Genomic DNA, 13,856 nt, shown 5'->3' on the forward strand with positions numbered 1-13,856 from the left:
CCACTGCCCAGCTTTTACTGCTGTCCCCCGAGCCAGTCGAAGGGCTGGCGATCCCAAGATCAGCAGTGCTCCCTGCCTCCACACACGGCCCCCCAAAGGAGGCATCTCTCCCACCTGAAGAATGGGGGGGCCAGAGAGGCTCCCGACGCCTTCCTCCCAAGGTGCCAATTCTTCAGCAGATACCAGCTAACAAAGTGTGTCGTGTCTGTGAGGGCAAATTGGGATGTCCGGAGCTGGCCTACAGCCAGTCTTTGCTGACTGCTCAGCCTGCTTCAGCACCCTTACCATTCCCAGAGGTGTTCCCTCCCTCCCAGCATCAGAGCTGTGGGGCCTTCGAGGCTGGTTCCCACCAGTATCCTGTGTGTTCTGTTGGTGCTTTGGGGGGGCGTCTGGGTCTCCATAGGTGTAGATACTGGCTGAGAAGTGCATCGGCTTTCCCAGCAAGCGGGGGCCACCCACCCCAAGCTCAGATCCCAGTCCTGCCTCCAACTGTCTGTGTGACCTTGGGCAAATTACTTCATCTGTGGGGGCAGCTTCCTTGGAAGCAAGTCCCAGCCTGGAAGGTGAAGGGTGCCTGGCATGAAGCCCACGAGGCTGCTATGGCCTCCCTCCCTGTCATCTCATGCCCGATGGGCTTTGACTGGCTCTTTGTCCCAGGCCCTGGTCAGGGCACCCACCTCTGCCCACAGGGTCCTTCCCCGCTTTTCCTGATCCTCTATGCCGGGGTGGCACCACCCCATTTCTAACCTCTTTGCATTTATTCACTTCACACTGACACCTACAAGAGCCAGCCTGTGCCCAGTTCCCACTGGGTGCCTTCTGTTCCTCGTGTGCAGATTAGATTGAACACTCCCCTGATTATAACAATGAAAATAGTTCAGTCTCCCCTGATTGTGAAGATCAAATCGTTAAATCTGCCTAGTTTTAGATTTAGTCCCCATAAGAGTAAACACAGTCCTTAAAGTTGAGTGGGAAGATCTGCCCGTTTTCAAATCGAATCACCCAGAGTGTGTGACAGCGACATGAGAGCGGGTTTGCGGGGCTGGAGATCCGGCTCTAGATGTCAGTCCAGAGGGGGCTCCAACGGAATGTCCCCAGGAGGGGCAGTTGGGGGCTTCGGCTGGCCACACACTGAGAAGAGAGACGGGGCTTTTGGTCTCTGTGTCTGACTGGAAGTCACTTTTTCCCTGGAGGTTTGAAGCTGGCTGAAAGACCTTTGGGAAGCTGATTTGGTTTGGGGGGTTTCTCTGGTTCTGAGCAGTGGAAGTTGACACAGAAGAAGACATTTTCTTGGTGTAGAAGAAAGAAGATTCAAACAGTTGTCCTCCATCTCCCTAACTGTCTTAGAGTCAGTTTGTGACTGGACTACTTCCTAAGATTATCCTTGTAGTTTAGGGAGATCCTCATCCCTCTTACCTCAGTTTCCCATCCTGTTATTCCAATAAACCCCTTGACTGAGAAAGCAACTGGAGTATCTTGATAGTTCACTCAGGAGGGAGGGAAGAAGCAAAGGCTTCAAGAAGACTGGGCAAGTGAGGAAGGGGGTTAGGAAATGGATTGATTCATCAGCGATCAGTAGGGATCAATAGGCAAACCTGATAAGTCAAGCCCTCTCCAGCCACAGCCAGAGAACAACAGTCATTGTGAAGAAACAGGTCCCCCCCCTCCCCGTTTACCTTCACTATCTCCCACTTAATCATGAAGTGGGAAGTCTGGAGCCCCCGTGCAGTAGTGGGCGACCAGCTCCTGGACTTGAGAACTGTGATTGGGAGGAGACCCAGCCAGGGCGGGAGCTGTTACTTCCCATGAGAATTCGTCATTCCTTGGAGTGCTGCCTGGGCCCGAGGCCCTGTTTCCTGGTGACTGGACGGACTTGACTACTGGATTGTGTGAAGACACCAGCCTCAGGAGCGACCGCTCCTCTTGAGAGGCTCCCTGCGCCCCAGGCCCTCAGCTGAGGGCCGATTAGCCCTGCCTGGCTCGAGCCTGGGGCTGGAGAGACATTAGTTATCCTCTTTCTGCTTTCTTGCTTCCCTCTTTCTACATTTTGTAAATAGAATCTCTTCGGAATGAATTAAATTCCTGGCAACCACTCATAAAATATACAAAGGCCAACCCTTTTCCCCCTTACACGTGGGACCCTGGCAGGCAGGTGGCCTTGTTATTCCCATCTTACAGTGGGGGAAACTGAGGCACGCGAAGATTTCCCCCTGCCAGTAAGCCTCTTCCTGACTTCCTGTGCTGTGCCCATCTGTATATACTCAGATCGCTCTCCTCATCGTCCCTGGTGAGGAGGGACGGTTTCGTTCTGGGACAGGCACACAGTAGGTGCTTCCCAAGCGTGTGCCGATGGGTCGGTTGGTTGAGTTAGCAATCGGGAGTAGCGCCCCAGTGGTGGTCCCAGGGGCTTCCCTTCCTCGCCAGCTGCTGGCTCTCAGAAGCCCAGACTGGGCCGAGCGAATGAGCCCGTCTTGGGAAGGCAGGGCCAGCCGAAAGGGGCCTTTAGGACCTCCAACGGCGCTCCCAGGCTCGAGGCGCCAAGCTGCGGCATAAGCCACCATCAAAGCCTGACCGCCCAGGCCCGGGCCCAGCAAGGAGGCACGGGGCGAGCCTCCCCGTGGGGGCTGGGGCCTCAACGCCCCCGTGGCGACCACCTGAGCCCAGAAAGAGGCCGGCCTTGAGCAAAGAGTGCAGACAATGAAGGGAGAACTGGGGGGTGAAGAGGCCCCAAAAGAGCCTGTCACAACCTTTATGAACGAAGCGGCCCTGGGCAAAGACCATAAATAGCCCAACAATTACACGGTGGCTTTTCAAGTCAGATTGTCCCGGAGCCCCTGCCTCCAGGGCTGGCCTTGGGAACCCAGCTGCCCGGCCTGATTGACCGAAGAGCATTTGGCCCGGGGCTGGCCCGCCCCCAGAGGTGGGGCTGGGGTGACCCCAGACACCAAGGCCAGGTCCGGGCGTCCTCGCCTCCAACGCCCAGCTTTTCTCTTCCTGGGGCGGCAGGCCTCGCATTCGAGGGGAATCGGGGAACAGAACGGGGCCACCCTGGGAAGGGACTCCCTGAGGGTGCACCCAGCAGGTCCCCAAATGGAAGGAAGCCCATGCTGTCCTACAGCTCACTCCTCTCTGTGGGGGGCTGGGGAGGGGGAGAGACCCCCCAGAGGCTCAAAGGCCCTTTGGAAGGTGGATCCGGCCTCTTGGGATGGCCTGGGCTGGACCGCACTCTTCTTGCCCAAGAACTGCCTGCGCCTCCTAGCCAGCGGCCTGGAGGAAGGAGCCGGGGAGGAGTCCCCCAGTGGGGTGGGGCACCCCAAAGCCCACGGCCTAGGGCTGCACGGTCTCTGCGGGAACGAGGTTGCCAGTGGTGTCCAGCTGCATGCACTTGCAGGAACACGCCGACACGGGGCACTCCGCGTGGTCCCTAAGCGGGGAAAGGCTCGCAGTTAGGACCGGCCCGCTCTGGAATAGGGGAGAAAAGAGCCCCCAAAGCAGAAGCGGCTGGGCTGCCCAATGGGGCTGCCCAGGAGAAGGCAGCCCGCCAGCTTCTCTTCCCAAATCCCGGAAGCTTTTTCCAGGCAGGCTTTGGCAGCAGGCGATGCCTTGAGGCAGCCATTGGGTGGATGGGTGGGAGCCTCAGGGAAGGCCAGAGCAGGCCTGCTTAAAGACTCTCCCCTCCGTTGTAGAGGGGAGCCCGCGCAGCAGAGTGGGAAGGGCCAGGCAGCCGTCCAAGGCGAATCGGAACCCAGGACCCGCCAGCTCCCGGCAGCGGGCCCAAGCCACGCAGGGAGGCCCCGGCCAAGAGCTAGACCTTTGCTGCCTGGGCCGCCCCAGTCTGGATCCCTCGCTTACGGGGGAGCCTGGCGGAGCTTACCTGAACCAGCTGAGCATGTGGCCCGCGTGGCCGCCATGCCTGCAGTTGTGGCACCAGGTGAACCAGTTGTTGAACTGGGCGAGCTTCTTGTCCTTGCTGAGGTCCGCCTTCTCGTCGGGCCTGGACCCTCCTGGGCAAAGGAAGGCGCACCGTCAGGGGCTCAGAGCTCCCCGGCAGGGCCCCGCGGGCCGCGCCGGCCCGAGCACAGACCAGCGCCGGGCCTACCTGGGCAGCTCGAGACGGGCGTCCCCATGTTGATGAGGCAGAGGGCGCAGCGCGGCAGGGGCTTCCGGCAGCCGGGGCAGCTCGTGACTTTGGACTTGGTCGGGGAGCCGCTCACGCCGTACTGGCTGAAGCCCCGGCCCTGGTGGGGCACGGCCGAGCAGCTGTACGAGATGGACTTGCCGCAGAAGTTGCAGCTGACGAACACCTGCAAGCAAAGGCCCGGTGACGGGACGCTGCCCGAGCACGAGATCAGACCCGGCCGGGCCCACCAAAGCACCCCCGGGGCGAGCCGCGCCCCAGCCCCAAAGCGAAGCTGGCCGCTCCGCCAGGCCTCAGGGAGGGCCACGGGAGGGTGTTCAGCCATTTTCAAAGGTTCCGTCAGGCAGGCCGGCTCTTATTTCTTTATGGGAAACGCCTATTTGCTCCGTGGGAGACGGGAACAAGTAGGGCGAGAGAAGACGGCGACAAAAGGCACTTTAAGTGCGATTGCAGGAACCAAAGAAAACGGATGCTGCAAATCCAAGCAGGGACGGCCATTTCCCTGGTCCAAGGAAGGCCAGAGAGGAAACTCCCTCTGCTCTGGTCTCGCCTCCCGGGCCCACTCGAGACTGAGCCCGGCCGGGGCCCCGCACACAATGTGGCCGAGGGCTGGCTCTCCCTCCGCCAGAGCAAGCTCGGAAAGGGGGGCAAACAGAGCCCCCGCGCGCACCCTCAAACTATCCTCCTTCCTGAGTGCGGAAGCACGTCGGGGCTCAGAGCACGTGCCGACAGCCTCAACATGGACCCGTCTCCTTCGGAACTTTCAGGCCCGAGAAAACCCCAAATGCTGGCCCTGCGGCACATCAAGGAAAGACAAGCTCACGTGTGAGCGCCAAGCTGGCAGGGGGATCAAAGCCACTTACCTGAGCACACCCCATCCCGGGCGGGCAAGAGTCCTGTGAGCGTCGGTGCCCTGAGCACGGACAAGCGCACGTCCTGCTTTTAAAACGTCGCCCCCTTCACTGCCAGCGTGAGCCACTTCCTGAGCTCCGACACTGGGCAGCCTTAAAAGGGAAGTCACCCAAGTGGGCGCCATTTACCTGTGCCAGGGGCTTGGAACTGGGGTCCAGCTTACTCCGGTGAATGTCGAATTCTGCACGCTTGTGCCAGAAGCGCCAGGCGTCCAGCAAATTCCTGTAGTTCTCGATCCAGTACTGCACCCGCTCGTCTTTAAGCACGTCTAAGGGAGAGCCCTGGCAAAGGAAAGGCGGCCATCGGGGTCTGAGGGCGTCTCGGGGAGCGCGGGGGCTCGTGTCGGGCCTTGGGCCCCACTGGGCTCACTGACCTGGAGCATACAGTAGCTCGCCGTCTGCACATCTCCAGTTCTGTCGACGTAACTCTCCATCAAGTCCACCCCATCCTTGGTGAGGCCTGTCAGCAGGATGCCCTCAAGGTTGCCCGCCTCCTTCATTTCGTTGGTCAGTTTTTCGATGTATCTGTTCAACTGGACAGTTCAGAGGTTATTTCCCATCCATTCTCTTTTGAGAATGCCAGGCCCTGGACAGTCCCCTCTTGACCCCAACCCACTCCAGCTAGCAGTCGGGAGAGGAGGCCGAAGCCAGCCTGGGCCCACAGAACTGGCCCAGACAAGGCCTTAAACCGGCGTCCTTGGTTCTACGGGAGACTGAGTCTTCACCCTTGCTGCATGTACCAAGAGAGAGGAGGTTAGCCAGGCCAACCAAGCCCTTTCACAGCATTCCGGACACACGATTGAGACAAGAGCCTATGGATTCAAGGGAGAGTCTCCAACGGGCCAATAAAAGAGCCCACGACAAACAGGTAGAGAACATGAAGCCACATCATCTGTTCTAACAGCTCCATTTTCCAGAAAAACAGGTTGAGGCTCCCTGAGGAGAATGGCGCCCTGGGGCAAAGCCCAAGCAGGGTCCAGGGCCTGAGAAGCATGAGGCATGATAAGGCCCAGCCAAAGGTCAGATGGGTACTGCTTAGGGCACCAAGGACGTGTTTTGATCAAATGCATTTAGCAATGCTGCCCACTGGCAACATCTGGCTCCAGCCAAGACAGCTCTGTATTCAGGAGAACTCCTTGCCAATGGCCCAGACACAGAGCCTCCACCCCAGCTCACCTGAGCATCGCTGAGGAACTTGCAGGCAAATGCCACCCTGTCTCGCACTGCCACCTTATTCTCGTACTAAAAGGAAAAGAAGAGAGGTGCTCCTTACAGGTGAGCCTGACCTGGGCACCAGCAGGGCTCAAGCTGGGGCCAGGCCTGCACACAGAGTCCCACCACAAGGCCAGGTATTCTGTGGCCTCACATGATGCTCAAGAGTCAGGGTGACAATCCACAGCCTGCCATGAGAGCCGGTCCATAGAGCAGGTCATGAACAGGACACAAGTTCAGTCTGGAGCTCCAAGAGCTGCGGCATTGCTCAAGAGTCTACTGGGGGATCCCAAAGACATTAAAAAAAAAACGGGAAAGGAACTGCATGTACAAAAATATTCATAGCTGCGCTCTTTGTGGTGGCAAAAAAACTGGAAAATTGGGGGGGGGGTGCCTCAATCGGGGAATGGCTGAACAAATTGTGGTATCTGATGGGGATGGAATATTGTGCTGAAAGGAATGATGAACTGGAGGGATTCCATGTGAACTGGGACGACCTCCAGGAACTGATGCAGAGTGAAAGGAGCAGAACCAGGAGAACAGTGTACACAGAGACAGATACATTGTAGCATGATCAAATGTAACTGACTTTGCTACTAGCAACAGTGCAATGACCCAGGACAATCCCAAGGGAGTGAGGAGAAAGAATGTATCCATATCCAGAGAAAGAACTGTGGGAGCAGAAACGCAGAAGAAAAATATAGGATTGATCACATGGTTCGATGAGGATAGGATTGGGGTTTTACTTTTATAAGATCACTCTGTTACAAAAAGGAATATGGAAATAGTTCTTGAGTGACAATACACATATAACCTAGTGGAATTGCTTGTCAGCTTTAAGAGGGCGGAGGGAAAAGGAGAGGAAGACAACATGAATCATGTAACCATGGAGAAGAAATAGAGTCTACTGGGGGGGGCAGCCAGGTGGGGGGCAGGGAAGAGAGTGCCAGGCCTGGTGATGGGAGGTCCGGGGATCAAATCTGACCTAGGATAAGTCTCTTCAGCCCCACTGCCTAGCCCTTACTGCTCTTTTTTGTCTTGGAAACAATACCCAGTACTGATTCTAAGACAAGGCAAGGGTTTAAAAAAAGGAGTCTATCAGAGCTGCAGAAAGCTAGCTCCAGGCTGGCATCGTGCCCAAAAATGTAGCCAATTCAGCTTATCCTCCCAAAGTGTGGAGGCTGGAGGGGAGCAGAAGTGAGCTTACCAAGACGCCGTCATAAGAGCCAGGCTCACTCGTCAGGAAGGCAAACATGACACAGAGGTAGGGGTCACTAAGCTGTAGCCGTAGGGTGCTGCACATCTCCCTCCAAAGGGAGTTCTTCTCATCTGTGTATCCTGACAGTGCCATGGCCACAACGTTGAGGTTCAAGTCACCTGCACAGCAGAAGCAGCCTGGTCAGAGTGAGCAGGCCCCTTGGCTTTAGTTCAGAGGATGCCCCCAAAAAACACCCCAGAAGGAGGAGGGGAGGTAAGGGCTGGGGAGAGGGCTGGGCCCCCCAGGGGGAGGAATGGTGCCAACCTTACCAGCAAAAGCTTGTATCTTTGCTAAGGGGCCACTAATCACTAAAGAACCATCTTGTGGACATCCTCAGGGAGGCCCTGGGGGTGAGCCGAGATCCCTGCCCCGACCAGTTCCACCTGCCTTTGGCTCTCCATTGGCACGGTGGCAGCTTGATAGCTAACAAAAGGCTTTCTCAAATTAAGCTGGCAGAGTTACTGACTGGCCGTCTAGGAGCATCCTCAGGGCGCCGCGTGGCCTTCAAGAGCTTCTCTGGCTCCTGATGACGTTTTCAGTCTCCCTGTGGCTCCCTTCTGCCTATTCTCTAACTGTGCCCTTTTCATACTCAGATCTCCACATGCCCCAGTGGAAATGCCTTCATCTCTCTGCATGAGGTGGCTTTGCCCTGACCCCCCTCCGCCTCCTAGCCAAGGCCGGCCTGGGAACAAAGGGAAGGGAGGCCAGCCTAGCCACTGGTCACCTCTGACCCTAGACCCTGAAGTCTCAGCCCAGGGGGGCTGGGCAGGAGGAAGATTAGCTCTAAGGGAAGGGAACCTTTCTTTGGGCCCAACCAAGGCCCAAGTCTGAGTTGGGGGGAGGGGAGGCGCAAATGTCCCCAGAGCCCCTCGGAGGAACACCTCTGCTTGACCTTGGGGGAGAGAAGAAAGACGATGAGGGGGGTCCGAGCACAAGCTTGGGGGGAAAGAGCCCCTTCTACAGTCCAGGCTAAGTTCTGAAGGCCACTGGGCCCAAACGGGCTCCCGCGGAGGCTCCCACCCTACCTTTCTCGGAGGAGGCGCCTTCGTTCAGGATCTGGATAGCCCGTCGGATGTCCAAGTTGAACAAGGCCACGGCGGCAGCGCGCTCCCATTCCCCCTCTTGCACGAGGGAGTTGAGGAAGGGGCCCACGTCCACGCTGGTCCCCTTGGTGATCCAGCCACAGAGCTGCAAGGCCAGGATTCTCTCTTCACTCAGACTCTGGCCCTCGCTCGGCTTCTCGGAAGCCCCGCTCCAGTTATGCCTGCTGCTGCCCTCTGCCATGCCTAGAAAAGAGGGGCCTTCTGTGCCGGGTGCCAGCATGCCTTCTCCCTAGGGTGGCGCTGACAAAGGTTGGCGCCGCAGGCCAGGACGAGGGAAGTCTTTGGCAGCTGACCTTGGACCTGCTCCACAGGAGGCCCAGCTGCAGGCCTCGAGCCCCGGCCCCTTTCTGGCCCCCTCGGGGGAGCCGCCCGGCCTCTTCCAAGTACGTAATGAATAGCTCGGTATGACTCGAAAACCCTCTAAGGCTGCGTCCCAGCCAGGCTTCCCTTGATTAGAGCTCGGCTCCCTGGGCAGCCCTGTCACTAGAGGGCAACCCCATGAGCCGCTGTCTGTGGGCAAGGCTCGGGCATCCCCTTTGGGGTGGGCACAAGGGCCAGGGTGCCCGAGTGAGCTGCTGCCGCCCTCCCGAGGTCACCCAGACTCGCTGCCCCTCCGTGGGAATGATTACTGAGATTCTGATGTCTTAGGTCCCAGAAGCTGTGCCTAAAAAAGGCTCGGGAAGATTTCAGATTTGGGCTTCTTCCTCCTAAGTTCTTGGTGCTGTCACGAAAGAGAGGAAGGCAGGGGCCTGCTGGACCAGTCTGCGGGGGAGTGGAGAGCTTAAAGAACATTCCCAGCTCCCCCCAGGAAAAGGCCTGCCCAAGAGGGGGCTTGGAGCTAAGTGTCCTCACAAGATCTCAGCCTGGAAGAGGGAAGCACCACCTGCAGCCCCGCTCACATCCGTGCTCCCCCCCAGCCGGGGCCTTCCCCACCGGACAGACCCCCTGGGAGGCCACCCTGGCACTTGTGCGAGTCACGGGGCCCCCTAGGATGACCCACTCAGTCTAGGAGGGTGAAGTCTTCTGGTGTCTACGGTGATTCACCAGAGGTCCAGGGATCCTTTTTCCTCGTTCTGGCCGGGCAACCAAAGCGACTGCTCGGAGAGCTCAGTTCGAAGTGAGACTCTCCTTGCAAGGAAATGGTTTAAAGTCAAGGCCTGACGCCCGCCCGGCAAAAACCAGCCGGGCCGCTTCTCCCTTCCCCGTCCTGGAGCCCAGCTGGGCCCGAGGGGAGGGAGCACAAGGCCCAGGCCCTCCCCCCAGAAGGCCGCTGGCCCGCTGCCTCGGAGAGTTCCGGCGCAGGAGAACGTGGAGGAGAAGTGACTAGCCCAGGGCCACCGAGCTAGGACGCGGGGGGCTGGGCCCGGCTCTGTGTCCGCGGAGCCACCCCGACGCCCCCTCTGCACACCCCAGGGTGAAGCGGCAGTCCTTACCCAGAGACGACTTCACGATGGTCTTGATGCCCGCGTACACCAGCGAGCCCTTGTGGCCGGGCGATCTGGAGCCCGCGTCTTCGGTGTACTGCTTCATGAGTATGGACACGCATAGGAAATGGCACGGCTGGCGGGGCCCACCGCGCCCCACTGCCCCCCACCTTCCGGCGCGGGCCCCGGCAAAGGATATAGTACAGGGTGTACCAGAGGGACTTGAGCTGGGGGTCCTCGTGGCCCGCCAGCACGTGGTTCCTCCAGACCTGCTCGGTGTCCAGGCCGTAGCGGGACAAGGCCCGCAGGCGCATCTTGGTGGCGACGTCCTGCTCGGGCGAGGGGTCGCCGCCCCCCTCCTCGGCGCACTCGTACAGGTGCCGGCCGCAGGCCCACATCAGGGAGGTCACCGGGCTCCAGGCCAGGGAGATGCGCTCGAACACGGTGAAGTCGGCCAGCGCGCGGTGCGGCGTCAGCACGATCATGCGGTTCTGGCTGGTGGGGTGCCAGGCGAAGGAGGCGATGCAGCTGTCGCCGGGCTGCACGCTGCGCTCGATGATGGTGGGCTCCGTCTCGTCCCCGATGGGCGTGGGCGTGTGCTGCATGTCGTAGAGCCGGATGATGTCGCTGTCCCTGGTCAGCGTGGCCAGCAGCCCCGTGCGCGTGGGGCACCAGGCCACCTTGGTCAGGGGCTTGGGCTGCTCCGTCAGGGTCAGCACGGGCTTCTCGAACTTGCGCAGGTCCCAGATGGCCACCTGGCCCTCGTAGAAAGAGGCCACGCGGTCGTGGAAGTGGGGGTCCACCATGACGCCCTGCACGGCCTTGGTGTTCACGAACATCTTCTGGCTGGTGTTGCGCAGGTCAAAGATGGCCAGGTTGCGGTGCATGCCGGCCAGCAGCAGCTTCTGGTCCCTGGGCAGCCAGCACAGGGACAGGCACGCGTCGTTCTGGCCCAGCTCGTACAGGGGCTTGGTCACCACCAGCCCCGCCTCGGCGTCCCCCGCCGCCAGCCGGCCCTTGTCCGCAGGCAGCGCCGCGTCGGGGCTGTACTTGCTGCAGATGTCCCAGATGAGCACCGAGAAGTCGGCGCGGTGCTTGTCCAGGCCGGCCGCCAGCCAGCTGCTGTCCAGCGGGTTCCAGGCCAGCGTGTTGCACTGCCGCGCGTGCTTGGGCACAAACTCCTTCCCGATCAGATCCCTGAACTTGGAGTTGTGGTCCTGGCCCAGGCTGGTGAGGACCACGCGGCCGTTGGCCTGGCCCACGGCCAGCAGGCACTCGGGGTCGTAGCTCAGGTACCAGGCCACGCACTTCATGTACGGCGTGTCCGAGTTGATGGACAGCAGGGTGGCCGCCGAGTCCTCCGACAGCCTCAGGGAGCCCGCCTTGAGCTCCGAGCTGCCCGCCGGCTCCACGTGGTAGAGGCTCAGCTCCGAGTCGCACACCACGAACCTGTCCACCTGGTGCGGCGCCCACAGGATGTCCGGCTTCGAGCCGCTCATGCTGGCTGGCCTGGGGGGGAGGGGGGCTTCTCCTGAGCAGAAAGAAGAAAGGAGGTCCGGCAGGGCCAGGGCGCCCCTGGCTCCCACTGGCCTCGCACGGGCTACTCCCTTCCCGGGGGACCTTCCCGGCTTAACTGCCTCCCCTGAGATGCCCCGGACCCCCGACAATTTCCCACCCCGCCCCAGGCCGTGCCTGAGCTGAAGGGACCGCTGTCTGCACCCCACAGCCCTCAAGGCTGGGAGACTGCGGGGGCCCTGGGTGCCTGGCGGGCAGCAGGGCTCAGGAAGTGCCGGCTCCCCCCAGCGCAGCCCCAGGCACCCCCAATGGCCCTGGCCCAGCAAGTGCCGGCTCCCCCAATGGCCCTGGGTGCCTGGCCCGCAGCAGGGCTCAGCAAGTGCCGGCTCCCCCCAGCGCAGCCCCAGGCGCCCCCAATGGCCCTGGGTGCCTGGCCCGCAGCAGGGCTCAGCAAGTGCCGGCGCCCCCAATGGCCCTGGGTGCCTGGCCGGCAGCAGGGCTCAGCAAGTGCCGGCTCCCCCCAGCGCAGCCCCAGGCGCCCCCAATGGCCCTGGGTGCCTGGCCCGCAGCAGGGCTCAGCAAGTGCCGGCGCCCCCAATGGCCCTGGGTGCCTGGCCGGCAGCAGGGCTCAGCAAGTGCCGGCTCCCCCCAGCGCAGCCCCAGGCGCCCCCAATGGCCCTGGGTGCCTGGCCGGCAGCAGGGCTCAGCAAGTGCCGGCTCCCCCCAGCGCAGCCCCAGGCGCCCCCAATGGCCCTGGGTGCCTGGCGGGCAGCAGGGCTCAGCAAGTGCCGGCTCCCCCAATGGCCCTGGGTGCCTGGCCCGCAGCAGGCGCTCAGCAGAGTTGGGACATTCAGCCCGGTTCGAATCCGGGGGAGACGTTGGGGCCTGCGAGCGGCCGGAGGCTGCGGTGGGTGGAAGGGCCAGGGGCGAGGGATGGGGACCCTCCGGAAAGCTCTCCAAGGGCCCCTTGACTGGTCAGGGGAGCGGCAGCGAGCCCACCTCGAGAGCGCTGTGGCCCTGGGCCCAGGACTAACCTGGTCAAGCGGGCAGGATCGTACCCGCAGACTCACTAGACTCTAGTACCCGCCGCCTCGGCGGGGCTTCTGCTCACGCGCACAGCCCACTACGGAAGCCCAGCGAGTCAAAGAACCTACTGCGCACGCCACGCCCCACCCACACCCCCACAGCACATGCGCATTCCGTATCTCCCCTCCCTTTTCTCCTGAGTTGGGGAAAAGCCTGTACGTGTGCCCGCCCCACTGGGTTCCACCTATGGATCGGGGCCCCGCCGAGTACCCGCCCCTCACTCCAGATCCCGCCCCCTGCCAGCCCCACGGGCTCAGCCCTCGCTTTTGGCCCCTCCTCGGTCCCACCCCTCACCCCAGACCCCGCCCCCATATTGCCCTGCGCCCTCTCCTTCATTCCTAGCCCCACCTCGGTCCGGCCCCCAGGCTGGGCCTGCACTCTCCCTTTTACGCCTGGCCCCGCCCAAATCCCGCCCCTAGCCTCAGGCCCCGCCTGTGTCTGCCCCTCCCCCACCCCAGTCCCGCCTCGGGCCATCCTCACCCACTCCCCCAATAGTTGGCCTCTCTCGTCCCTCAGTCTGGTGTGGGAGCTGGTGCAGGGGTGGCCCCTGAACCCGACAGGTCAGGTCTGGAGATGCCGCTGGGGGCCCGCCTAAGGAAGGGGCCCCTTGTGACCCGGGTCGTTCAGTTCAGTGAGGAAGAAGCAGATTCGAGCCCGGCCTCAGTTTCCCTCTCTGTAAATCCATCGAACCTAATGACACCGGGTGCAGAACTCTGCGCCCCCCAACCCCGCGCGCTCGGCTGGGGCCTCCTACCTCAACTGGCCTCCCCGGCTCCAGAGCCCTCCTTCCCAGGGATGTAATCGCGCTCCATAAATGCGGGGGAGCTCCCTTTCCTGCCCTAGGCTGGGGCCGCCCCCCAGGGGCCAGCGGGGGCAGGTGGGGCTCAGCCAGACCACAGACAACGACCGGGAGGCATCCCGTCAGTGCCCACTAGGTGGTGCCCAGGCCATTCCCAAAGTGGTCCGAGAGGCTCCGCCCTCGGGCCCAGCGCCAAGGCCAGGGCCCTGATGTCCAGCTGGTCTGGGAGCTCCGCCTTGGTCCTTGGACTTCCCCAGGCCCCTGCTCCCTCACACCCACAGAGGCACATCGCTGGCAGGAGCCTCTGGTGGCTGTCCCTCCTCCCCAAGGCTGGCCACAAATCCTGGACCAGGGGGGCAGCTGAGCAGCAGTGGGGTGGAGAGCCAGGCCTAGAGACGAAGGTCCTGGGT

At 61.4% G+C, this 13,856-nt stretch overlaps 1 protein-coding gene across 1 annotated transcript; it reads right to left on the reverse strand.

Annotated features, from left to right (window-relative positions):
• Window positions 1-2,710: 2,710 nt before the first annotated feature.
• MIOS (meiosis regulator for oocyte development) lies at window positions 2,711-12,703 on the reverse strand. Its single transcript, XM_056800599.1, has 11 exons — window positions 12,596-12,703; window positions 10,246-11,577; window positions 10,056-10,154; window positions 8,545-8,805; window positions 7,469-7,638; window positions 6,226-6,291; window positions 5,424-5,582; window positions 5,179-5,331; window positions 4,100-4,304; window positions 3,875-4,004; window positions 2,711-3,424 (listed from the first exon to the last, which is right to left on the reverse strand). Exons 2-11 carry the CDS (start codon window positions 11,543-11,545, stop codon window positions 3,328-3,330), a joined length of 2,640 nt encoding a protein of 879 aa, XP_056656577.1. The 5' UTR covers window positions 11,546-11,577; window positions 12,596-12,703; the 3' UTR covers window positions 2,711-3,327.
• Between the last annotated feature and the right edge of the window lie 1,153 nt (window positions 12,704-13,856).

Source organism: Monodelphis domestica, chromosome 5 (genome assembly GCF_027887165.1).
Source record: "Monodelphis domestica isolate mMonDom1 chromosome 5, mMonDom1.pri, whole genome shotgun sequence".
Lineage (NCBI taxonomy): Eukaryota > Metazoa > Chordata > Mammalia > Didelphimorphia > Didelphidae > Monodelphis > Monodelphis domestica.